This window comes from Eriocheir sinensis, chromosome 58 (assembly GCF_024679095.1).
Source record: "Eriocheir sinensis breed Jianghai 21 chromosome 58, ASM2467909v1, whole genome shotgun sequence".
Classification (NCBI taxonomy): Eukaryota; Metazoa; Arthropoda; class Malacostraca; order Decapoda; family Varunidae; genus Eriocheir; species Eriocheir sinensis.
Window position 1 is genome coordinate 4,867,563 of NC_066566.1, and position 26,860 is coordinate 4,894,422.

General features: G+C 40.3%; 1 protein-coding gene across 22 annotated transcripts; it reads right to left on the minus strand.

Annotated features, from left to right (window-relative positions):
* Window positions 1-1,223: 1,223 nt before the first annotated feature.
* LOC126985083 (serine/threonine-protein phosphatase 2A 56 kDa regulatory subunit gamma isoform-like) lies at window positions 1,224-25,591 on the minus strand. Of its 22 annotated transcripts, none has more exons than XM_050839514.1 (13): window positions 24,819-25,591; window positions 19,844-19,888; window positions 13,428-13,713; window positions 11,432-11,680; window positions 10,806-10,960; window positions 9,572-9,702; window positions 9,184-9,243; window positions 7,309-7,522; window positions 6,934-7,053; window positions 6,607-6,734; window positions 6,381-6,482; window positions 6,062-6,257; window positions 1,224-5,213 (listed from the first exon to the last, which is right to left on the minus strand). In XM_050839514.1, exons 1-13 carry the CDS (start codon window positions 24,822-24,824, stop codon window positions 5,061-5,063), a joined length of 1,845 nt encoding a protein of 614 aa, XP_050695471.1. In that variant the 5' UTR covers window positions 24,825-25,591; the 3' UTR covers window positions 1,224-5,060. The 22 variants fall into 22 exon arrangements, with proteins under 22 accessions (XP_050695471.1, XP_050695469.1, XP_050695467.1 ...); XM_050839512.1 differs by having other exon boundaries at window positions 13,428-13,716; XM_050839510.1 differs by having other exon boundaries at window positions 13,428-13,719.
* Between the last annotated feature and the right edge of the window lie 1,269 nt (window positions 25,592-26,860).

A 26,860-nucleotide genomic window follows, 5' to 3' on the forward strand; every position in this document is an offset into this window, starting at 1 on the left:
GTTATTATCCTAATAATGAAACAATCTTAACACTATATGACTTTATTGGATCATCCAATTATTCAATTAAATTCATTTAAAAGTAGTAAATAGCTGACACATGAGAGGAAGCAAGAGGTGTTGAGAGTGTGTGGCAAGGTGCGGGGCGGGGCTGACCCCCCTGCCGCCAGTTTCTTGTGGAAATACTATAATACATGCAATAAGTTGTTGAACTGAAGGCGGGCAAGGCAGGGAGCTACATCCAACACCCTGCCCCCCACCACCAGGCATCAACTTCTGCTTCCAGAGACCATCCCATAAAGACAGCGAGTATGGTATTTGGAGGGGGACTTTTGCATTTGATGTGTTAGTTTTCTTGCCATGCTGTTTGTTACCCAGTGTCCTTTCTACTCATATAAAAAAAATATATTGACAAAAGAAAGGTTCCAACTCCATTCCTATTACCTTGAATACAGCTTGTACAAGGACGGATAAGTGAGAGGTGACTGGTACGAGTATGCAACCTAAGTTGAGGTTTTCTTAAGACTTCAGAAAACTTGGACATACTTGCTTAAGACAATGAGTTAATTGTGAACAAAATGATGAGCTATGCTGTCATTATATATATCACACCACAGTTTCTGGAATGTAATATGATTCAAATGAAAAAGGGCTATATTATTATTATTGTTCTAATGAAGGGGCCAGTCTCTCTACAGGAATGCATTCTTCCAACTTTTCCACCACTTCCCAAATGCCGGTAAGAATGGATGCTACTCTTCAGCTGCTTCCACTGACAGCATACTTTCTGAAGTTAAGGAGTCTTTTTAGTATTACCCCCATGTATCCAACAACAAAATGCTTACTTCCCTAAATCAAGAAATTTACAAAATTATCATGAAATTGTACTGAACTTCAAATTTCCTGGAACCAGAATATTAATAATACAGCCACCACTACAGGTCACCCTTGTGGTGTGCTTGTGTTACTTGGTAAAAACCTGACTTATAATTTCCTAGGACTAATGGTTTCCCTTGAAAACACGGGTATCATGTACTGGAGTTCAACACACCTAATCCTAGGCCACAATATACCTGGAGCATTTTGTGTTTTCATGAAGAATAATCATTGAGCAGTTTCTCACAGTATCAAAATAGAAATGACAGCTTTGGAAGCAACTGAATCATGTCATTAACATTAGAGAGAACAGTAAAAGGGAAGAATGAGGTGCATTTAAACACTACTTCAGACCCATCCAACAAAAATTTATGCATGCTTCATATCTTTACAAGGCTTATACACTTATTCAGTTACTCAGTTATTGTGACTGCCAGTAAAGCCTAATCCTTCTAAGTGGCTTGCCTACATTCATCTTTCTATAGTACATAATTATCATTTCACAATTGCTTAGGTTCCTAGAACCTAGGGTAAGACAGCACCAAAATAAAACTTTTAAGGGATGGTAAAAAATGTCTGCAGTCCAGTTCATTTAATGAAGGATTTTTCCTGTGGGCCACACACATTGCCCTGTGCAACACTCCAGTATGTACTAGTGCAGGCCATTCCTGCTGCCAGAGCAGGATGCCTTACTGAAAGGTTTCACAGGACATATCAGAGGATGAGGTTTGCTTGAGGTAGGATGAGCAACTAATGAAGGACACTGAGATGATGAGGCTATGCTTCAATTAGGTCAACTAAGTTCCATATGTATATAAGGTGAGGATGAATTATTGATCAGGAACGATGGGAAGATGAGGTTACACTTTCATAAGATATACAAAGTTACTGCATTCATATAAGGGGCAATGATACCATTAAAATAACAAAACAATGTTGATTAAAGACTTCCAGTTAAATCCTTTCAAAGCAAGCAGATGTTATGTGATCAGGTGTTTAAAACTGATGCAGGTTAGTAGAGTTTTGTTAGTAGCAAAGAACTGCAAGGTATTATAGCACTTGGTAGGAATCTTTTGTGAACCTTAAGCTCTTATTCCAATTTTCCTCTCAATTCGCCAGTAGACTAAGAGCAAATCAATGAAGGAAGGCTAGAGAATGCTTCATTCAGAAATACTAGCACTAGGATTCCCTGCTACGAGCATGAAGAATATCCTTACAGGAAAAAGGAAGCAAACAATCTGGAATGGAAAGAGCCCTGGAAAAGGAAATTGCTCCCTTGTGATCCACTTACCATAACAAAAAAAGCATGGAAGAAAAAAGAACTGGGGAAGTCTTAAGAAATGTAACGAGGCTCGGATTCCCATTTGACGGTCTTCACAGATGTAACTTAGTGTTATGGTGAGGGTGAGTGTAGTTGGATGAGGGTGAAAACTTAACCATTGGAGCACTGCTGATTTTGAACTCACTACACAGACTTTTTCCCTAACAAAGTCTTCTTGTGATAACCACAATCTATTGGCCAACCTTGGATAAGTGTCTGATGTTGCTATAGCTATGTGACACCAAAACAAGCCTCACAGGAGCATCACCACAAGACACAGTCCAATGATCATAATGTATGCATAATGCACGGCGGCAATCACTACCAGTGGTCGGGGCTTGCACTATTGGGGTCATCACATACATGCATACATTCAAAGTGATGGTGAGGGTGACCTCTTTTAATTTCCTACACCTTTGAGACAAAATCAGTTCATAAATATTTAAATGGTATTTTACTAAATCAGAATATATTTATGGAATATGGCATTATAATTCTAAAATACATTGTAACATAATCTTCCAATAAACTCTGGTTATAACTATCTGAACATAATAACATATTCCACATGATTCCTCTAATACTATCTTTTACATATTATTACATATACTGTAATCCCTTGCAGCACTACCTGGCAGAGGTTTCCAGCTCGTCAGGGAAACCCGGCTCTTGATCCTCAACACCAAACATCAGTTGTAGTACAGTTGTTATATACAGCATTACTACCAATCTTCATTTTTTTGAGAAAATATACCAAGGCTTGCACTAATTATTAAAACTAACAACCTTTATAAGAAACTAATCTACTATGTATGATGGCTCCTTTTATGATGGTTGGCTGCTGGCAAAGCTTGACTGCTGTACCAAATGAAGTTCCATGGCATGATCTTGCCCGAGTAAAGAAAATGTGCACATCCATGCATGCCTGTTGGTGCAGGTGTCTGGGGCAATGCTAGGCTTGGACAGGACTCTAACGGCTAGGTCATCATCGTCATCATCATGTAACCCATTTTCTTGTACCCCCAGTGGAAAGCTGAAGATGATGTATATACATACACAATATAGGAGACAGGCTAAGTTTGGCTAAAACAAAATAAAACAAAACAATATGCCATTTAGTGTAAAAAAGTGGACAGAAGATGAAGACAAAAATGAAAGGTGTCTTGATACTCTGCTCTTAAAAAAATCCAAGTCTTAGGAAGGAAGAAATACAGCAAAAGGAAGGCTGTTCCAGTTTACTGGTATGAGGGATGAATGAATGAAAATACTGGTTAACTGTTGCTCATAGTCTTTCCCTATATGCACCTATCTTTCAAGTCATAGACCACTTGCCCTCACCACCACCTCCACCAGACTCTTTGCACCACTTGTACCCTCCATTCTACCAGGACCTCTCCAATTATGATAAAGAATAGTATCATCTGCTTAACTAGGATTTGAATTTTTTTCTAAATTTACAATGCATAAGGTAATTCTTCCTTATTTTATTTGCTGTTGCCTCCTCCTATTCTTGCCCCTAAGTTTTAAACAGATTGATTGAAGTTGCTTCTGCATCTACAGGAAAGAGTACAGATGATGACAAGGATGACACTGTTCTCAAACTCAGTAGCACAAATAAGTCAACATAATTTGGCAAAAAGAGAATGTTGCATTACCAGGAAAGTATAAGTACTTAAAACAAAATATTCTAAGATTCTTATTTTAGCAATTAATGTAAAGAACTTTCAGTGAATAGAAAGGATCTTTAGCTGATCAGAGAAAAAATATGGAAATGAAATTTGGATGCACTAAACTGTTGAAAGCATTGGTCAAAGCACTCCACACAAGCACTGCACCTCCTACATGCACAAAACACTGTTCATGCTTCAAAAAAAGAAGCAACTGCCAACACAACTAGGTTCAAGAAAACCATGCTAGTAAAAAATATCATTTTGGTCTATAAACACAAAAATTAAGTAGCTATTCATCTTGCTTGCAGTTAACCAGGCATAGATGAGTACACATTTTCTTTAAGCACGGATATTTACCGGTTGGTGACGCACAAGATACCTTCTTTCTCTTAGAGTTTAGCAACTTGAATCTTCATTCTGCAGAACAACAAAAACATAATTTATGTTTCAAGATATGAAATACTTTTGTTGTCCTGAATAATCAACATTCAAGTTCACTCTTTCTTAACACCTGTGTTTCATCTCATATTTTGGCTCTCTGGGCATGTGATTGGAAATGTTTTCTGCCCTCACATCAACAGCACATTTTCTTCATCTTAATATATGGGATAGAGTGCATAGTCAAACTACACTGTGAAGGTTTCAGGAGTTGGTGGAGTGTTTTAGTTTGTTAAAAAATATTTTTAAAATCTGTGTTACTGTACATCATCACATAAATGGAATATGATTGCTTTATTATATTAAAAAATTTTGATCTGTACGATACAAAATCCTTAAAAAAGATTTTAAGGAATACAACCTGTTAACTTACTTTCCCTATTATGTTTATGTATTAAACATTAGGTACATGCATTTGACATTAGTTTAGTTATGAAAACTAATACAAACCCCATTAATGTTATACCCACTTTGGTCTGTTATAACCAGAAGAGAAAGGCATTTCTGAAGGATATTTTTAAGTGAATAACCCAAGGAGATGTTCAGACTTTTGTTGTCTTGGATTATTTAGCCAAGAGAAACCTGGAAAGCCACTCCCATTGGTTGATGTCACGAGTCCTTGAGGTGATCGCTACCCTTACCCCCTGTGAAACCATGCTGCTGAGTGACTCTGCTCTGGGGCCTCCAAGCCGTGTCAGCAGGTAGAGTAACTGCCTCCATACCTCTTCTTGCCACCCGGGCAGCCGTGGCGCGGTCTAGCTGGTGGTGGCAGCCAGCTCGGGCGAAGTGGTGAGATAGTCGTCGGCACGCTTGTGGTCGCTCAGCGCCTTGATGGTGTACTGGTCATGGGGGAGCTCACTCTTCTTCCGTAGCAATGGCTTCTCCTTGTTGCGCACCTTTTTTGCCTGCTGTGAGGTTGGGGGAGGTAGTGAGTAAGGCCTTGGTTGGAAAATCTGTCTCAATAAACAAACAAAATGCCAGTAATAGCAAAGCTTTTGATGTTTAGAAAATTGTATAAAATGGGTAATTATGTTTTCCTGCAGTAATTCAAAAGTGACAATTGAGGTGGCTGTTTGTTTATTTATTAATGTTATTTCTTGCATTATACTGCATTGCATTTTTAAAGCATTTCAGTAAAACTCTTAAGCTTTCACTAAAGCTATCAATTTCTTTCCTAATGAACAAGCCGAGAATTTTCCCATCTTGCTCCTCAGTTACAATTCCTAATTCTATATTCTTGCTTTCCATTTCCACTGCTACATTAATCAGATTTCTCTAATACTTTTGGTGGGTCACAGGATTAGGAAGATGAAATGCACTCTGAGGGGTTGTCTTAAAAAGTGATGGGCAGTTACTGGTTAGCAGGTTCCCCACACCTCTTTCTATATGTGTAAAGGTAATTTTTAAGGCAACTACTTTCCAATTCTCTCCTGCCTTTAGAGGAAAACATAACAACCACTGCAAGTGTCAGGTAGAAAGTGTTTATTAATGTGTAACTATAGAGGAATTAAGCTAGTGGAGGAGTCCTTTTAGCCACAGGATGAGTGGGACAGAGAGACAGACAGAGGCAGCAATGGAACAGGGGAACAGGAATCCCTGATCATGGACTGCACCTCCATATTCCTAACAACAAGACCAATCGTCAGTGTGCTGCTGCAGGGATACATTCCCTCTACAGAGAATAATGCTACACACACCTGCAGTAATGTACCTAACCTATAGTACCCTAAACTGTAAAGAAAGCCTTTCCACTCACCTCTGTGTTATCACCGCCATTGTTTTCTGCATTGAAGTCAATATCATTATCATCTTGTGGTGACATCATTAAGGTGGAGTGTGGACTAAAGATGTTGTTACTGTCACTGGAATACTTATCAAACAATGGATTCTTTACAGCTAAATCTTTAATGTGTTGCCAGGCTTCTTCCCGCTCCCTCATTTTTTCTTTCTCCCTGGGGATGGAGGAATAATATGTTAAGGAGCAATGTTCCATAGCACCACACTCAATATACAATCACTGTGTTATGGTGCAAAGGTCAAGCTTAACTCTGGGCAAAGAACAGTAAACAACTTACTTTTGCCGCTCTGCTTTGTACTGTTGTGTACACTCATCAAAAAGTTTTTGATTCATTTCCATGAACAATTTCAAGGCATTGTATATTAAGCCATGTATGGTCCTGTAAAGCATAACATAATTAGTACTGACTCACCCTACAATACTGGCTGTATAGATATGTGATATAACATACATTTCAATATGTGTCATGATGTGTAACACTGTGCTAAAAATTGGATACAAACTTGTTCCAGTGGGACTTGGAGTTCTTATATAAAGCAGGAAACATGATGGGAAGAATGATTTGCGCATTATCACTTATCAAGGACAAAATATATTCATTATTCCAGTAGTAGAGAGCTCTCTCAGCAACCTGAAAAAGTCACCATTATCACTGCCTGTTGTAATATTTCAATGAACATGAGCAACCCATAAAACAAAATATTACTGATGACACACACTGGTTTTAAATATAAATGAAAGTATTTGCCATATACCATATACACATAAGAGCATAAAAACAAGGAGTCTGCAAAAGGCCAGTGAGCCTATGCCAGGCCATGACATTGTACCTGAAAGTGTGGTGATGACACACATTTGGACAGTTGGCGAAACAGTGGGACCACCACCTTCACAAACTCATTGGGTTCAATAACATCTAGGATCTCTTCAAGCTCATTTAAAAACATCACCTGTGAGGAGGAAACAAAAATTAAATGATAAGATTTGACAAATTACACTGAGGTGGATCAGATCATACAGAACATAAACAACCAGAAATTAAAAATCTGATGCCCAAGTGTGATTACTTTGCTTATGTTGGTAAGGTTCAGATTAAAATTAAAATACCTATCAATTCTTTTCCATTATGGAAAAGTTCCTTAATGTACAGTGATATTCCCAGGTACTTGTGTGTGGCAGAAAAGAGGGTGCTGAGGGTAACTGACCTCTTTGGGACTGTGAACCTTGGGCCACAGCTTGAGCAAGGTGATGATGACAGGTTCAGTTAGAGAGGGATCCTTCTCCAGGAACTGAACCACACAGTAAGCCAACTGGGGGTGGTACACACTCAGTGACTTGACCTTGTGGAGGGGGAGCAACACCTTCAAAAGGAACACTTTATGTTCTTCTTTCAATGGCAATGCAAACCCATTGATGATACTGAAATAAAGGGGAAACTTTCATTATATAACATTCATTAGTGGCTTATCATAATTACAGGCTGAGAATCCCTTATCCGAAATCCCTGGGACCGAGAGTGTTGCAGATTTCGGATTTTTTCGGATTTCGAAACATGCAGGCCATTTTCAACAATATCTTTACACCACAGAGCACACAACACGCAGTAATTACGAGTGACAAGCAAAGGTGTTACTGTGACGACTGCTGACAACAAACTAATGCAAAGCAGCACCAGAGTTGCCAGGTCGTGGACTGTGTTCCCTCCCAATCCCATCGCAAAACCCGTGGTGGTGGCGTGCAGCTGTTTTTACGCCCAAGGAGATGACGCAGCAGTAGGTTTACCCGCCCAATTAAACCGCAGACCTTGCAACCCTGAGCAGCACACAGCAACTGTACATGATGGAACCTTCCCATCACTTTGTGGAATTTTCCATTTATGACGCATCATGTCAGCATTAAAAAAACTTTCCGATTTTTTAGGTTTTTGGATATTGGAATTTTGGATAAAGGATTCTCAACCTGTATTTGTAATTTTATGATAACCTCTCTCTCTCTCTCTCTCTCTCTCTCTCTCTCTCTCTCACAAATACTGATGATGCAAAAACTATGCTAGACAAAATTTAGTTAGAAATCAGCAAAAAGTGAATGTTACAAAGTCAAGGGAAGGGGCAAAAACATCAAATGAACTTTCCTGAACACTTATAATAGACTGTATTGTTATCAGTTTGCCTCTTCATCATTTCAGCCCCATGCATGCATCTCCATGGCAATGGCGTCACTTTACCCTAGCAACCCCTTGTAAAGAAAAAGTAGCCATGCGATTTTTGTCTTCAGTCCTATTTGTGATCCCACTGGCACCCTGGATAACCCATCCATCAAGCTGGACACTGAAACACTTCTTCATAGCAAGTAGTATCAATCGTCTCACTAATCTGTATGTTTTTCACTTTAAGCTTTTCATTTATTCTTTTACTTTGGGGTTCTCATTTCTCACTCTGGCCTGCAGCCTGCTCCCAAGTCTCATTTGGCCCTCACTTCAAAATGGTTGCCCACCCCAGCCCTAGACATTTCTCTGGGTGGACATGTGTGGCTCTGCCTGTATAGCCAATACGGTCTATTGTGCTTCATCCTTCAACGATGTTTTACATATATATATATATATATATATATATATATATATATATATATATATATATATATATATATATATATATATATATATATATATTTGTGTGTGTGTGTGTGTGTGTGTGTGTAATTCACCAAGGCCTGATCATGAGTTGGACTCACTTTCGCCAGCACGCAGGCCCTCCCGATGAGAGCAAGTGCTCATTATTGTCAATCTCTGGGTACTGTCAGGTCCTCACACACCACACACCCTATCCCCCTTGCTAAAGAAGGGACAGTAACCACTGCTAGTCAACCGAAAGAATCCGGCCTGAGCGGGGCTCAAACCGCCGCCTGTTTGGCCGTTAAGCCTCACAGCGCAGCGCTCTACCGATTGAGCCACCGGAGCAGTGTGTGTGTGTGTGTGTGTGTGTGTGTGTGTGTGTGTGTGTGTGTGTGTGTGTGTGTGTGTGTGTGTGTGCATATTTTGTTTGTAATCCCAAGGCCAAACTTGAGTAAGAATTGAGTCTTACCTTCCTAAAATTTCTAATAACTCTGCTACACCATTATGATGTTCTGTCTCGTAAATGAACCTGAAAATAGAAAAGAAAACAATTATTTGATGTCATCTCCACACAACAAAACTTTTGACACACTTGACTTGTCCATTCCAGTGAGTGCAAAACAACGCTCCCAAGAAGACGACAGCACCATCATGTCATCCCCATGGACTCCACTGTGACATGTTCTCTCGGCTTATTTCTGCCCACATCTTTATCATGTGATCTTAAGATACAAATGAATTCAAACTACAAAGCAACAAAATCTCAAGTGATTCCCAAGATTAAGATATTTAATAATGACATACTGCAGGTTAGTGTGCTGTTAAACTCAGGTAACAACATGGCAGGTCACACTTACTTGTAAAATATATTGTTGATCTGCTTACGGATAAATGCTCTCAGACCCAAAAACTTGCCATATATTCTATGTAAAGTAGTCTTCAGGAAATCTCTCTCCCTGGGGTCTTCTGAATCAAATAGTTCTAATAGCTGCAACACAAGATTAGCATTAGTAATGTGTGGCACTGCAGAAACCAAAACAAAACATTCACAATCCAAAAGTTTTAAGTGAAAAAATTATTTTATTATGCCATGTAAAGGGTTATTTTCTTCAACACAAAGCATTATGCATGTGTTGATATTAAACTACATTTGACATTTTGTGGACCACTCAAATAGTTAAAGAGTTCCTCCTGTAATGTCTTACCAGTAACAAATGTGGTTTAACCCCTAAAGACCGGAGGCGGCTATAGCCGCTTTACCGGGGAAGGGCCGGAGGCGGTTATAACCGATTTCCTATTATTACGCTAAGTTTAGCTACTTTTCGCCTTTTTTCGTGGTATACTCGATGGCAACAATGCCTGTGAGCCACTTGCAGCACTTATCGCTGCTCTTTCAGTCTCTCCCACGCTCTTATCATGTAAGGAAGCACGGTGATTTGGACGTGTCCGATTCCTTCAATGCTCCCCACCAACCGGTCACCTCAACGCCACAAGTGACATGACACTGACACGTTTTTGTTCTTGTTCTTATTATTTGTCTTATTTTTGGTCTTGTTCTTGATTATAAATAGAGAAAAATAAAATAAAATACTAGATTGTAATAGGCGTGATTATTATTTTTACCATATCTACTACACAAACTAGGCTATAATGGCTCTCACACTTCACTGTAGGGCATAAACAAGATGGAAAGGTCTGCTAGCCACACACAAGAGGGGCTGTATTGCATGGAAAGAGCGTATATTATAGTATATCTTGCGTAAAGAGAGCGCGGGGCAGCCGTTTTCTTTTCTCCGTACACTTGCAGACAAAGGATCAATCCACCTTACTCAAATCTCTTTGTGACTTGGTAGCCCCTTTTCCATGAAACATTACATCCTCCTTTTCTCTCCTCTCCCAACAGTTTATCCTCCACCTCTCTCTCTCCACTCGCCTTCCTCAACTAACTTGCCAAGTGGAAAGGGGCTCCCAACTCACAATGACTTTTGAGGAGGGTGTATCAATATTTTTGTGTACAGCTGTACTTAACAGGGAAAAATGTACAAAAATACACAGATGACAATCTTTGGTTATCACCACAGCTTTACTGACCTGCAATACAAACTTTTGATCTATGAATCGTTTGGCAACAGATGGCTGGAAGTCTGGGCTCTCCAAGAAGCGCAGAAAAAACTCATACACGAGCTGGAGGTGAGGCCAAGCAGCTTCCAGGGTGGGTTCATCCTCCTCTGGGTCGAACTCTGCTCCTACGTGAAAGTCAAACCAGGTCATAGTAGTGGCATCACTCTGGAGGGCTGTTTAGCCCTCAAACTAAGTAAGCAATGGATATATGATGAAGGAAACCCCAACAGCTGTCTGATGTATGAAGGAAAGGAAAGCATTTTTACTGAGAAAGATCAGGTCAGAGTTATGGCATCTGAGGGAATGTTTCTCTCTGAAACTCAAGTCATGAAAATATGATGGATGAAAACCCCACCGCTGTCTGATGCTAAAGTAAAGGCAAATTTTTTACCTGGGAGAAATGATCCACATATACTACTTGTGGAAAACATGAACATTCTTTACTGATTTCTTTAAGGCTAAGCTGAGGGATGCAACTTTACATGGATTCTTTACTGTACGGTAATTATTTTTTAAATGAGTATAATTCTTCAGTATGTCCACAATACATTTAAACCTAAAATGAACCCAGACCCCCAAGAGAAGGAATACCTCACCTGAAGGATTGCTGGATGGAGGCAGTGTTCTGAACAGGTTCACAGCAAACATCTGCACCACCTCTGGGTACACCGGCTCCGTGATGACTTGCCGCTGCGTGGTGACATACTCCACCATTTCGTTCAGTGCTGCTCGCTTCACCTCCTTCCATTTTAGATCACTAAGGGGGTCAGTTATGAAGTCGAATATCACCCCGCACTGCCGAATCTTCTGAATAAATAAATCTTCCCGTTCATTGGGCTGGGCATCTGAAATTGCAGGGAGAGTTTAAACGCAGTTTTCTGCCTTCCTCCTTTCCATGTAAGAAGGAGAACTTAAAACAAAATATCTTAAAAAGAACTAGAACAACTCAAAACATTAAAAGAATAAAAAATTAAGTAAATCAATCAATCATTAAATAAATAAATGTATAACTACCTCCTCTTGGATCTACTTTCAGGAGAAAGTATACAACAAAATCACAAAAACAAAATATATACTTAATATACTAATTTCTTGTCATACATTAAGGTTGTGTTCTCAGGCAACCTTGAAAATGGCAAGTAGCAAATAATTGATAACACAAGAAAATTAGGTATGGACTTAACAATACTTGCTACAAGCCTGCATGTCTTGTGGTCATCAAACATGCTTGACATAAATATATAAGCCATAATGTTGATTTTAAAAAATAAGCAACCTGTTTGTGTTTCTTGGTATAAACAGGTCCCTTATAGATGCAATGTAGAAATAAACATACCAAGAACATACAAGATATTGGGAGGAGGCTGCAGTGACATGCATGGGAGTGGAAGCAGATGGTGCACACCCATGCCAACATGGATATACGGCAGACACTTCATCCCATGGACGAACAGTAATCCCCAAAACCCAAGGCTCAGAATTTCCAAAATAAATCAGAGAAGTAAAATAAATAGTCTAGAGTAATACATTTTTTTTCTGCAATGCATGCCGCCACTGCACCTTGCCCAGCACGTCATCACTGTGCTTGTCTGCAGCACTCAGTTAGAAAATTATGGCATGGTGAAATTTTGATTGTCCAGAATTTTGTCCAGAAAATCTGATATCTGGGACATCAGGATCCACAAAACTGAGTTATTTTTAATAGAAAAAAAGTGGATAGAATAACACCAAAAATGTTATGCCACAACAATGTGCAGGAAACCTGGATGCTGCTGCTGCAAAACCCAGCCAGAAATGGTTAGCTATACCAGCAAATGCATATAGTGAAAAAAGCAATAACAAACGATACACTTATAACAGCAGTATGAGTATTGAACACTGTAAAAGTTCTGGACAACTTTTCAAATGATGCTGCAGACAGTCCTTGATTAATATTCCTTGAACAAACAGCAAACAGTGCCAGTGATGTGCTCAGGACTGGAATATGCAGTAGTAACTTGTCACTTCATCTGAGGAAGCACACAGCAGAGAGTGGAAACGTACAAGCCGAAAGCATAAGCACCAGGTCTGAGGCGGTTACAATATAAAAACAGAACAGCTAACGATAGATGTGATGAAGTACAGGTCAAACAGATGCAACAACCTGTGGTGTGGTTTTGAGGCAGAGGTGCTGGGTGTTTAGATAACCTGAGATTAAGATAAAGGATTGAATAAGAAAATATGAGGCGTCTAGAATAAAAAGGGCAAACTCGCCAGTTATATTTTGAGAAAAGCGTGCGACCGATACCCAGCCAGCCACATGGGGGCCGGAAAGCTAGATTTGCCTTGCTTTATTTATGTGCTATTTTCAGTAACAAAAATCAAAAGTCACTATCAGCTACAGAGGAAATTAGCACACCTCTGATGGTAACAAAAATCATGTCTTCTTTTGGTGGCGAATTCACCTTTCCTTTTCTGAGCACCTCATATGAAGACAGAACAAGGACTTAAATCCAGGGCTTACAAATAGAAAATCCACAAACATGCTGTAACTACAATTTGAGGGTTTAACTAGAGCTAGTGGGCAACAACCAAGGTGTGGGCGGCACCTACCTCGTAGAGACGGTAGTTTCTGTAACTCCCTGTTCTTGGGGATGTTGAAGCGGGACGATGTCTGCCGCTTCTCCTTTTTGATGAGGGAAGTACCAGGGCCAAACTTTAATTTATTAATCTGTGTAGGAGGAGGAAGGCCATCCTTAATGGATGTAGCAGTTCCTAACGGACCCTCTGCCCCAATAATTGGTGGTGCGGATTGCTGCTGCTGCTGCTGCTGTTGCTGCTGCTCATCCTGCTGCTGTTCCTGTTCCTGTGGCTCCTGTGACTGCTGCTGCTGCTGCTGCTGCTGCTGCTGAGCATGTTGGTGATAGGTGGAGGTGATGATGGTGAAGGTGGTGGTGGTGGTGGTGGTAGTGGTGGAGGTAGTGGTGGTAGTGAAGGTAGAGGTTGGTGGTGTAGGTGGTGGTGGTGGTGGTGGAGGCAGGAGCACAGCAGCAAGTTGTTGTGGTGGTGGTGGTTGTGGAGCAGCAGAGCCACACACGTACAACACCAAGCAACACACACAGAGAAAAACCAGCAGTTAGTTGTAGTGAGAGGAACAACACAAACTACTACTATTTAGATTCAATGCAACAAAACATTACTTGATTCCACCACGGTTTTGATGGTGGCATCAAAAAATCACAAACTGACTTCCACAGAGATAAGGCAACCTGGTGCTCACTCCCTGGCTGTGACAAATCCTGCCAACAATCATTATGAGGCATCCAAGTTACCTTATTCTCTGCTCCAGTTTGGAACAGCAAAGGCAAGAATGTAAAATTAAAGCTGAATGAAAACATAACTTTGAACAACAACTACTGGGTATCAATAAGTGAATACTACCATTAAAGTTTCTTGCTGTTACAGACAATAGTACTCATGCTGCTTGAACAAGCCAAGAGATCACTAGATAACTACTTCAGAGGGATCTAAAGGTACACTGAGGAAATATAATTCCAAAATACTAACTGAAAACAACTGGATCAGTGCCTAACGAGAGTACTTACACCTACCTGAAGTGTCTTGCATGAGTGACTCAAGTTGCTTGGCTATTGCAGATGCCTGGTCAGACATGTGCATCAAAATTAAACGTACTAGTTGTCATTGCTAAACAATAATGAAGACATAACCAAAAAATGAAGTAAGTGTCTGGCACTGTCAATAGCCAAGGCAAGATGGTCACCATGCAGAGGGCACAGCTAAGTATGGTGGTTGGGCACAGTCATATGCCTGTTACTGTGGGCAGCCACCTACAAAAGGACTTTGCTTATACCTGGCACATAAAGTAATCACTTGCCTGCCACTATTTTTCGCTGCCTTTCTGCCATCCACAACTCTGGCTAGTTATCAGGTAAATGATTTGACTATAATTTCCAAATAATATGATGTTCTATTGATGAAACCTCAAAGTGTCTGCTCAACAAAGATGCACATGCAACTCAATTTCACACAAAAGTCACAAGGGCAGGATGAATTTCACATTAATGATTATTTGTTCTGCATCCCATGGGCTTTTAAACCACTTCAACCCTGCATTAGATGTAAAAAGAGTCTGTATCTTGCAAAGTACCAACAGCTTGAGGAATGCTTATCTATGTCAGACTGTTTGAATCTATGTAAATTAATTATTATTATATGCATTATTAATCTTTAAAAAAATAAAATAAAATAAATCACCCTACTTAGTGTCCTTTAGTTATCCCTTCCTCCTTCCTACTGCAAGTGGCCCAGACAAAACTTTTCACTCCCACCCTTAGAGAGGCCGGAACAAACAATTCAAGTCTAAAAAAAATGGCTCACAAGAATTCAAACCACACCTTAAACCCAAATTACCTGATTTTTATGCAAAATTGGCCAAGATGAAATCTTTTGGGTCACTACACATTCATTATTCCCCAAAACAGAAAAAGAAAATAAAGCTGGGGTGACACAAAGTTTGATATCCTATGGCACTTAACAGGTTTAGAGTTGAGTATATATTCCAGTGTACTGCAGGGCAGTTAGAGGGTAAATAAGCAAGTATGTTTTAGTAATTCTTCAGGAAAAGTCATCCAAAAGACTTTATAACAAGAAAACTTAACTGTGACAGGAGGTTCGTAAAGGAGAAATTGGATTTCTAGGGAGAAAACTTCAATCATGTATAGAGAAAGATAAGGATAGATTCATAGGTCCCCACTCCTAATGCTGAATGGAGACTGGCTTTCTATGAAATACACAGTATGTATGACTCTAACCCTCAAGGAAAAAAAAGTGAAATTGTATCTTTTGGTAAGTTACGTGCATGTGTTGGATTGTACGGGTAATTTTCTGATCTCAATCAGATAAAAGTTTGTTGGTCATTTGTAAAATGCAAGCACCAAAGCTACAATTTATGACCAAGAGAAAAAAATGCTTATTCATGACATTATTCATCACTTGAAACATCCCTCAGCACTAATGCCAAATGACTCAAATTATTAACAAATGTTAAAATTGAAGAATATTCTTAATGATGCTGCCCTCTGTCAAGGCTGACGACCACCAGTCCTGTCTAATGTTTTGCAGGCAGCAGCAGCATATCCCCTTCACCTCTAGACTCCTTGGTCTGTCCTCACTGGGCTCCTCTTTCACTGTTTTCCATTGTCTGATCCACTCACTGCCTGCACCTGCTCTGTGGTCTTCCCCAGCCTACACCACCCTCATGCCTGTGCCCTCCTCTTTACCACTGGACAGCCAGCAGCCAAGAAATACAGTAAATAGCTTGGTGGTGAAAATATAGGTTATCTATTTACTAATATAGTTAGCATGTGGACCAATTAGAAATGTCAAAATCACTGCCTCCCCCACATTGACGGTGTTCACAGATGTAAATGAGACTAAATAGCAAAGCATAGTTACTTCAGCTGTCAGCATGCAGAAAATGCAAGTGACCCACAGAACTCAATTGAAAGGAGGGAGAAAACTAGTGCCATGGGGATGGAGGGCAAAATCCATGTGTCAGCCTCTTAATTATGTCACATCTCAGGAAAAGGCCTCAGCCTATTTGGAGCATTGCAAAGCCATGGTAGGAACCCAGACACCTTCTGGGAGCAATTCCAAGGGTAACTGAGGCAGATTTAACTCAATAAAAGAAGATAGTCAAGCTGCACTTCTGTTTGCAAGGGTGGCATTAGTGTAGACAACACAACATTTGGATAAATAATTGATGATAGCAGCCATTCCTTTGTGCAAAGTCTGATGGTATTTTATTAATTAAAAGTCAGCTCAGCAAATATACAAAAGGCATGCTGGCCATGCTTGCTTTGGTTGTATCTTGTGTACTGGTTGTGGGGGCAAGTAATGTGACTTTGTGGATGGTTTGTAACTAGGAATACTAGAAAGTAATTGGTGATGACAGTCACCCTTAGAGCAAGTCCCCCTTGGCAAGATGAAGTCTTAAGTGGTAAAAAGAATGCCACCAAGAAGAGCTAATGCATGGTAAACATGCCCTGCTTGCTTTGATGATGTTCTCAATAACTGTCGTGGGAGAAGGTGGAGTGTGTGTGAGGTGTTCACTGCTGTGCTGTGAGAGCCACCACTACTCCCCTCGGTGCTAGTCATGCATGGCCTTCCATACCTGACAGTATTTTAATAAGCAAATATCATAATGTACAGTCATTTTGTTACAAATGGGTTAATATGCCTTTATTCCTTTAATATCCAATATTGTAAAATCTGCCAATGCATAAGAATGCATCCCAATCCAGTGATATCCTTGGTAAGTTACCTCTGTGTCTGTCTCCCATGGCACATGACAGGAACCTGAACTAAACTGCTACTGAGGGGGTAAAGCATAGCCATGATAAGGATTGCAAACTATGTACGTACTAGATTTATGTTGTACAAAAAACACAAACTTTCTGAAAGTAGTTTGAAAATTGGGCACTCAAGATGTACAGCATTTTCTGGTGTATGCTACTTAACAATATAATGCATACAACTTTATATTAGGAGATAGCTATACCTCTGGGCAAAGGCATTCTAATTTTAATTTCCAGAACAGAGGGGATCCTGGTCATACTTTGCTTCACATTTACAGAGCAAAATTACAGCACAAGTTTCAAGTTAAAAGCATATAATTTCTTTTCTGATTACTTCTACTTCATCAAAGTCAATTCAATAATGAAACCTTCCTGATAAGAATCATTTCCAACCCTGTATTCTCTTGCACGGTGCTGCACAAACATATCACAACTGGATTCACGCATGCATGCTTCAAGACACATAAAAACACTGCAAAAAATATCAATGGTAGCGTCACAAGCCACGATAGCATGCAGCCTCTACTGGAGACAAAGGGAACAGGATGGCGAAGGTGCATGAGCTCATTACTTGCATGTAAGTCTTCTGTGTGATAAAAAATATATGAAAAAAGCCAGTGTGATATAAGATGTGGTGAAGAGGTGGTGAGGTTGGTCTCCTCACTTGCCGGAGAATAAGTGGTGGCGTCAAAGAGTGACGGCTGAACAACGACGAAAAGAATTTCTCAGGTTAAAAACTTTTGCCCCAAATGAGAATGTGCTTAGCTACATGGATAATGGGAGGAAACAAGATATGTGTCAAATATATTAGTAAATATTTCTGCCACAGAGAAAATTACTCTTCATAATTTAGAACATAATAATCATGTGGTTTATAATTAGGCGGCAGGAACCCCAAACTTGTCAAGAATCACTAACCATACACATCATTGTATGTTCTCATAATTTTCTCTCTTACACAGTCTCTTCTCTTAACCATAATTATCAAATATGTAAAGTTGAACACCTACATGGAAGGTCAACACCTGCTAAGTCCTGGATCTGTCTGCCTATATACTGCCACTGTATATGACGACAATGATGATGATGATGAGAGAGAGAGAGAGAGAGAGAGAGAGAGAGAGCACACATGGCTATAAGTGATGCCTCTACAATAAAGGCAGAGAACCATTGTATTCTAGCTTTCATAGTTATGTTCCTCTGAGACTCCACTGATCAAATCACTTTCCAAACTCTACACACCTTCCTATGCTTTGTGTACTTAACATTAGACCTGATATGGAAGTGACAATGAGGATGACTATTGACCTCACCATGACTACTACTGATATGAATGAAATTTCACCGTTTTGCTTCTCATCCCAACACAGAGTTTGTCATAAATCCCTCTTTGCAGGTAACATGAGTTGTAGCCCAATGGAGAGTGAGGATGTAATGCATAGTGTAGCAGCCTCTGGTTCAGGCTGGCAGGCAAGCATGACACTCCTGGCCAAGGTGACAGCAGAGATAGCAATCATCTGGCTAATCATCTAAAACTGTGGGATTCATGCACATGTGACAGCTGCTATTTCTTCTAATCATGTCTCTCTTCGAAATGAAAAGTTACTATCTCTGCTTTGTATGAAGACAATGTTGCACCTCATCACAATAGTATGCTGTGATTCTATTTTTACAGTCGTTTTCTTCTTCCAGAAAAATATACACTCTGCAGTAAGTAGCAACTAATGGCTACAACAAATATTTTTGTATCTTACACCTTACAGAGATTGCTTTATATGTATTCTTAAGCTTCATATACAGCTACTCTAGATGGCTTATATATAAAGCTGAATGGCATCACTAATAAAGCAAGGCACTAACAGTCACTGACTCTAAGCGCTGCCTTTCCACTGAGTCACCGAAAATGATTATCCTTGGACTATGTGTGGCTAGCCAAATGCTGTAATACTATCTATTGAAAAGTGTCAACAGTGGTGCCTATTTACAGGACTAACTCCAATGTACTAACTGAAGGGCAGACACACAGTACTAACTATGGAAGCTTACTTCAACATGGGGGCACAAAGGAAATAGTCTTATTCTATAAAAACAATGTTACTTAAATTTACCTGTTTCCTTAATCAAGGACTCTATCTTCCTGGACCGTTCCCTTCCCTAACAAAAGGCTAGATTATCAGGAGAGTAATGGGAACTTTTGATTTCTCTGAACAAGAAACTGACTCATCTGCCTTGACAAAATATGAAGCTGCAACATAATTATCATTCAACATAATATATAAATGGCTTTAATTTGATTCAAGACTTAAAATCCAGTGAACCCATTAGCAACTGTTCATATATCCATGCAATAGCCTGAGAAGAGCAAGAAGTTAAAATCTTTCATAATAACATAAATCATAGAAATGTCAGTCTGTTGTAGCATACCCAAGGATGTATATGTGTGTGTTTTATCATAAGTAATAAATTGTGCAGTTTATCAATAATGTAAAATCAGACATGGCATAATAATAAGATCAAATCACTGAAGCAAACAATGTTAAATTTATGAATCCCAAGATAAATTTTGATACTCTAGTTGCAGCAACATATTTTGTCCTGTAATGCAGAACTTAAAACTTTGTGAAAGTGAACTGTAAAGTGACAAGAACTTACATTCTCTGCATCTGGCTCCTTTCCAACTTGATTTTTGGCAGCGTCCTGGAAAGAGTTCAAGTTGATACAATTGAACACACATAATGACAACACCATAGATGCTACATCTCTTCCGACGTGTCATAAAATCTGGAGACAGACCAGACAATTCTGTACAAGTCTGAAAAATTAATAAAAAGGTGGGCAGGACAGGAATGAAAGGTGACTTGCCTGAAAGTATAAAAGAAATTAATTTATCTACTTTGATTTGTTTTTACATTTTACTATTGTGGGAGGAAAACTTCATTTTTAGAGTAAGGTGACTGCCTCCTTGGTAATATTCTGAAAATGTGGGATCCTCACACACACAGAAACATTGATAGGTTAGAACAAATAAACATCAAGGCGGCTAGGTTCATTACAAACAATTACACTTGAACGCCTGGCATCACAACACGGATCAAACAACAGATAAACATGGAACCTCTTCACATATGCAGACAAGCACACAGACTTACACTTATGTACAAGATCACAAACACTCACATTGACATTGATCCACATACATACTTACACAACGCAAACAGCCAACGTACTCGTAACACACACATCCATAAATACCAAACATATCACACTAACACTGACGCATACAAGCACTCATACTTTCCATGCACCATACGTAACTGGAACAGCCTCCCTCAACAGATTTTAGACTGCGGTACAATAGACGTATTCAGAAAACAAATACACACTCACTTGTCACCACAACACATCAACATTAACAATTACACTTGTTTCACTTCCCTCCCCTGCACACCCGGCTCCCCCGTCCCCCCAACAGCCAACACAAATATGTGTGTTATGCACCTGTACGGGTGACCAGCGCATTATTCGTCCGGATCCAGATCATAATTATCAAGTACCAAAAATTGTAGGTGAAGATATGGGAGCTGCTGAACCCTGACTAGAGAATAAAACTACTTGTTAGCTTCTTAACATTCACTAGGTAAACACAAAAGAGGTTGACTGATTGATCATTGAGGAGTTCTGTTCTTGGCACCACAACTGCAGGGTCATATCACTCATATGGCACCAAGCACAAAAGATGTACCTTTCTGAGTAGTAGTTACAGCATCCTAGCCTCTTTACAATCAATAAGGCAAAGGATATAACATTAAAAGTGATGTTACTGACCCTAAAGCTGAAGAATTTGCGAAAAGACTGCAGAATAAATTAATGAGAAAAACACGAACATATAAGTGTAGAAAACCAAGAATAAGTAAAGAAAAGGCAAGAGAACAGGAAAAGAAGAATTAACATAACAAGGACTATGTAGTGGGAGCCATTACAAAGGCATATCCCATACCTGCTACTGGATTGGACTGGGTTTGGGTGATGGAATGGGATAGACAACTGTATTTTGGGCATTTATTACTGTCATGGTAGAAAGGTAAAGGTAAAATTAGGGGCATAACCAATAGTTTTGCATGGCCTCAGTGTTGATCTCCATCACATTAGCCCTTCAGCCTACATTGGAGAAGAAACCATCACCCCTGGACTCAGAGACAGTGGGACGTCCAGGTTACCACAGTTTACGTTCCCCAGGTCTCTCCTGGTACCCATTTATCAACCAGCCCAAAGAGGGAGGATGAACAGCTGGGTGAACTGCACCATGACTACCCAGGCCAAGATTTGAACCTGGGGCCACGGACTCACAGCTAGGCATGCTAGCCACTGCAAGATACACCCCAAACACAGATTCTGCCAGGGGGGGGAACACTTCCAAGAGACGACAAAATTCCAGAATTACACCCACTTCAAGAAAGCAGAGCATGTCATCACCAAACCTGTGCCCTGCTATGCCACATTGTCAAACTAAAAGAACCAAACCCTAACCTTATGAATATTAACCCAGTGTTGTTAAAATTAGTAACCTATCATTGCTAACATAGTAACCTTACTACAAATATGGTAACCTAGAACTGCTACAGAAGTAACTTAGCATTGCTAAACTGTTCACCTATCACTGCTGATATGGTAACCAATCCCTGATAACATAGTAACTTAACGAATATTAACCTTGTGTCGCTAAGAGTAGTAAACTATCAATGCTAACATTGTAGTGATGTAGCCTATCACTATAAACATGGTTACCTATCACCACTGACATGGTAACCTATCACCCCTTAATCAGTTGCCCATAACTCAGAAATGGTTATTCTTACTAATTTGTTCGTGTCACGTGCAATAATGAAACTTACATATTATGTAGGACCCACTGTGGCCTTGTCATATATCTATAAATCTTTTGGAGGATGAGTCTGATATGGCTGTAATAGCTCCAAGAATGTGTTGCGTCTTGAATTTTTCCCAAGTCCAGCCAGTTCCTCACCGCTCGGGAGTTGATATAGAAATGAATTTCCATTGTTTTTAACTGGGAATTGTGGGTAGCAGCTTAGTACGATTTGTCATTTTATCTATAGAGCCTTGCGCCAATCACATACCACCATTGCTAAGCCCACCAATTACAAGTTTCCACCAAAGGTTCATTTATAGGCTTTGTTTGTTTTAGAGACACGTCAGGCGTTCATCAGGAGGCTGACCATCATTTCTCAACATTCAACTAGTGAACCGGACACTCGCCGTCAACCTGTGTGCGCACTCGACCTGATTTTGGACATTTATAAGAAATTTTCTGGCAATCCAAAGGATTTATTCTATATCTGCATGTGCCATAAACTTATTTTGGAAGCTAAGAACTGTGAGGTGTGTGAACGACCGACTATGCTAGAATTAAATAGGAAATTATGGCGGTCACAAACGGAACAGCCGGTCAAAAAAGAAGAAGTGTAACTGGAGCCAAAGTGTGTTCAAGAACATGGTAAAATTGCAGGGCTCGATGGCAACTGTCACAAATCGGTTTTATTTTGTACCCCAAAGTACTCGGCAACAATGATCTAGCATCAATTTAGCAGAAGTGGACGGGTTAACCATCAGTATTGTCCCAAACTAGTTATATAGTTGGGCAGATTCTCGAGTAATACCAAATGGAGTCATGGCGGTAAAGTTCTCATCACAAGCAAGAACAGGAAGTCTTAGGTGTGTAGAGTGACCTTAGTGGCCATGAAACTGCTGACGCGGGTGACGAGAGGGACCTGACAACCTCGCGAAGGGCATCTCTCACCCTCATGGCAGCGGGGTTTGAACACGGGCCTCCCACGCACACCAACCACAGCCCCCACCACAAGCCACAACCACCACCCAGGGACTTCGTAGGGTTGTCAAATTGTATATAGTAAAATAGAAATAGTAAAGAAGTCAAAACGTAAACAAGAGGAATAGACAAGCTTATAGGCGCAAGGTCCCTCACACTGACCTCCATTACTCGGTGTTCTTGGTTATTCACAGCGATCTAAGGTGATAACAAGGAGCTGCTGTGTCTTATATGTAAAAATTAGGAGTCCCGGGGAGTGCTTTACCCTCATGGCAGCGGGGTTCGAACACGGGCCTCCCACGCACACCAACCACAGCCTTACACCACGAGCCACAACCACCACCCAAAGACCTCACTGGGTAGTCAAATAGTAAACAGTGAAATAGTAATAGTAAATAGCAATAGTAAACAATGGTCAAAACGTAAACAAGAGGGGCAGACAAGCTTATAGGCGCAAGGTCCCTCACACTGACCTCCATTACTCGGTGTTCTAGGTTATTCACAGCGATGTAAGTCAGCATAAAGCATCTACTGTGTCTTATGTGTATTTAGGAGTCGCCGGGAGTGCTTTACCTTTTCTTTCTTCAGCATTTTGACATGTTTTTTTTCCTGTATTTTGGACTCGGTTTCCCTTCACTGCTCGGCCTGGTTCCAATAATATCTGGAGGCCGTCACCTTTTCCCACAGGTTAATTTACGGTCTTCTCCCTTCATTTGTCCCTATTTTGACGCCTTCCTATGTATTTGGGGCCTATTTTATTTTTTTATCATCCTGTGTGTGTCTCGTAAGGGGTGAAAATATGGTTATGCCTGTCACATTTTTTCCAAGAGTTTATTTACGGTTTTCTCCCTTCATTTGTCCTTATCTTGACGCCTTCCTATGAATTTGGGGCCTGTTTTATATTTTTACCATCCTATTTGGGGCCTATTTTATATTTATCATCCTAAGTGTGTCTCGTAAGGGGTGAAAAAATGGTTATAGCTGTCATTTTTTTTTTTCCTCGCGGGTTTATTTACTTTTACGGTGTTCCCTTCCTTCATTTGTCTTTGAATTTACCCATTCCTATATGTTTGGGTCCTCTTTTATTTTTTTATCTTCCTAGGTTTGTCTCGTAGGGGTTAAAAAGTTATGGCTGTCACATTTTTTCCCACGGGTATATTTCATGAGTTTCCCCTTCAGTCGCATTCCCCATGGCTTCTTTTTTTTTTACCGTGAATTCTGGCCCTATTTTATTATTATATCTTCCTATTCTCCCTTTTATAAGTTTCCTAAGGGGTAAAACTGGTTAGATAAGTCTAGTCTACAAAATACCTGTTTTTTCATAATTGGGTTTATATCTAAGAATCTCCCTCCATTTAGTCGCCTGCCCATTAAACCTCATCATAAATTATCGCCCTGTTTTATTTATCCGCCCTATTACATCCTATTTTCCTTTGAATGTGTTTCCTAAGGGGTGAAAATGGTTATATTAATCATACCTCGTATTTCTTCCCAAGAGTTTCATATCTTTGAGTCTCCCCCTTAAATCGCCTACACATTGAACCTTATCGTAAATCATGGCCTTATTTTATTATACTTTCCTATTTTCCCAATTAAATTCTTGCAAAAGGGATAAAAAGGTTAGTTTACATGATAGCCTATACCTCGTTTTTTTCCCCAAGGGTTTTTATATGAGTCTCCCCCTCAACTCGCCGACCCATAGAACCTCATCGTAAATCATGGCCTTATTTTATTTCCCCGCCCGAGGTCATTATCTCCCAAGACGTTAAAATAGAGACATACCTCCATTTCGAGAGGCTTTATTTTGTACTTTGTGGTAGACTGTGGTGTTCACGCGGGAGTTCGCCTCTTGTGGGGTAATCCGCGGCCGCTGATTGGCCAGATGGGCGGGGATCCTCCGGCCGCTGATTGGTCCGCGAACCCTGGCAGCTGATTGGTCCTCTTGGGTCACGTGGTCTTCATCAGAGTTGCCAACTGTCGCGATTCCTACCACCCGATTTGGGCTATTTCCGAGGGATTGGCGGGTTGCGGGTTTTACATAACAGGCCCAGCGTTCTTTACTTTCCCTAATGCATCGATATTCAAGGGTTTAATGCATGGCGGACTATTTTCATGGCCGGCACAAGGGTCTTTCACTCCACAGATGGCGCGCCGTAAAGCATCAACCTTCAAGGGGGGTTACAATCATATTTCAGGACTATTTCACATGAGAGGCACAATGTCCTTTAAATAACTGATATGCCGAGTTAAGGTGTATTGAACTTTAAGTATTTTCAGGCAGGTAAATCACAGAATCACCCTGCACAGTGACTTGGCAACCCTGATCTTCATTCACTTGTTCCCTCCCTCGTCTTCACAAACGTCTTTTCATCTCCGGCTGCTGTTCCTACTCGTCCAGGGCCCCATGCCTGAGGTCCCCGGGGGTCGCTGCGCCTGGGCCCTTGCTGCTGACGGGGTAAAGATGGCTAAGACTCCCGCTTTTTCCCGTGTCAACTGCCAGCCGTCGGCACACTCCTGCTCATGCTACTACTACAGCCATTCACTCCTCCTACTCCACTCCCTCCCTCCCTGCTGCATCCCCCTCCCTGCCTGCTGATGCTCCTTTGTCCGCTGAGCTGATAAGCGTGGGATTCGAGGCGCTATTGTGCTTTCGGAAACAAGAGAGGAGTGATGGTGTAGGGAAGGGTTTATCCAGGTGGACATGTGGGTTTAAAATAGGTCACGAAGATAGTTTTGGCATAATTCATGAACTAGTGTAAATTGCAGCTAATATGAGATGCTGCAGTGCGCTCGTCAACCAAATAGGAAGAATGGTTTAGAGAAGGGTTTATACTAGTGGTCATATGGGTTTATAATAGGTCACGAAGATAGTTTTGGCATCAGCATCATAATTCATAAACCAGTGTAAATTGCGGCTAATGCGAGGTGCTGGAGTGTGCTCGTAAACCAAATGGGAATGCTAGTGTAGGGAATGGTTTACCCAGGTCATTTGGGTTTATGACAGGTTACATTGATGGTTTAGACAAGACTTTCTAAACCACCATCATTATCATAAAGTAAAAACTCCAAATAATACGAGATGCTGGAGTGTGCTCGTAAACCAAATGGGAATAATAGCATAGCTGGGCGTTATCGCGATAAGTTATCGCGATACTTTATCGCTGATAAAATCGGGTTATCGGCCATCCGCTACTTGTTTAAATATATATCGGTATCTTCATCCTACCATTTTTTTTTTTTTCTTTTTTGGTGCTTCCACATGTAATAAATATTTGTAAATCACTCTGTCCTGCCTGGGGGTAGGGATGGCATGTTCCTCCCTTCTCCCTTGTTGTTTACCTGCAACAATAAACTATCAATCAATCAATCATTACTTTTGTAACCAAACTAGCGATAATCGCTACTTTTTTCCGCCTCTCAGAAAAAAAGAAAAAAAAAAAACGTTGTTTCCTCCCTACTGCGCATGCCTGACCCGGGCACCCGGTGTTGTATGAAAAAACTTCGGGGTATGAAATATCTTTGGTGAAGAGATTTCATACTTAGATCATCAACACTATGTTATTTCTTTATGTTACTCAAAAATCAATATATCAAAGAGAAAAATCATTTAACTTTGCCCCCAAAATGATATTATTCACTGCTTCAAATCTGATATTCCATATTCGTTTGTGAGCATGCTATGGTATTGAAGGCACCCGGTGTTGTGTTATTTGGTGTTACATCGTCAAAAGCTGGCGCTTTTGTTTACAAACACTGGTCTCTCGTGAACTGCGCATGTTCAGACCAGTAAATTAACGTAGGCCTGTACAGTCTCACAAAGCTTT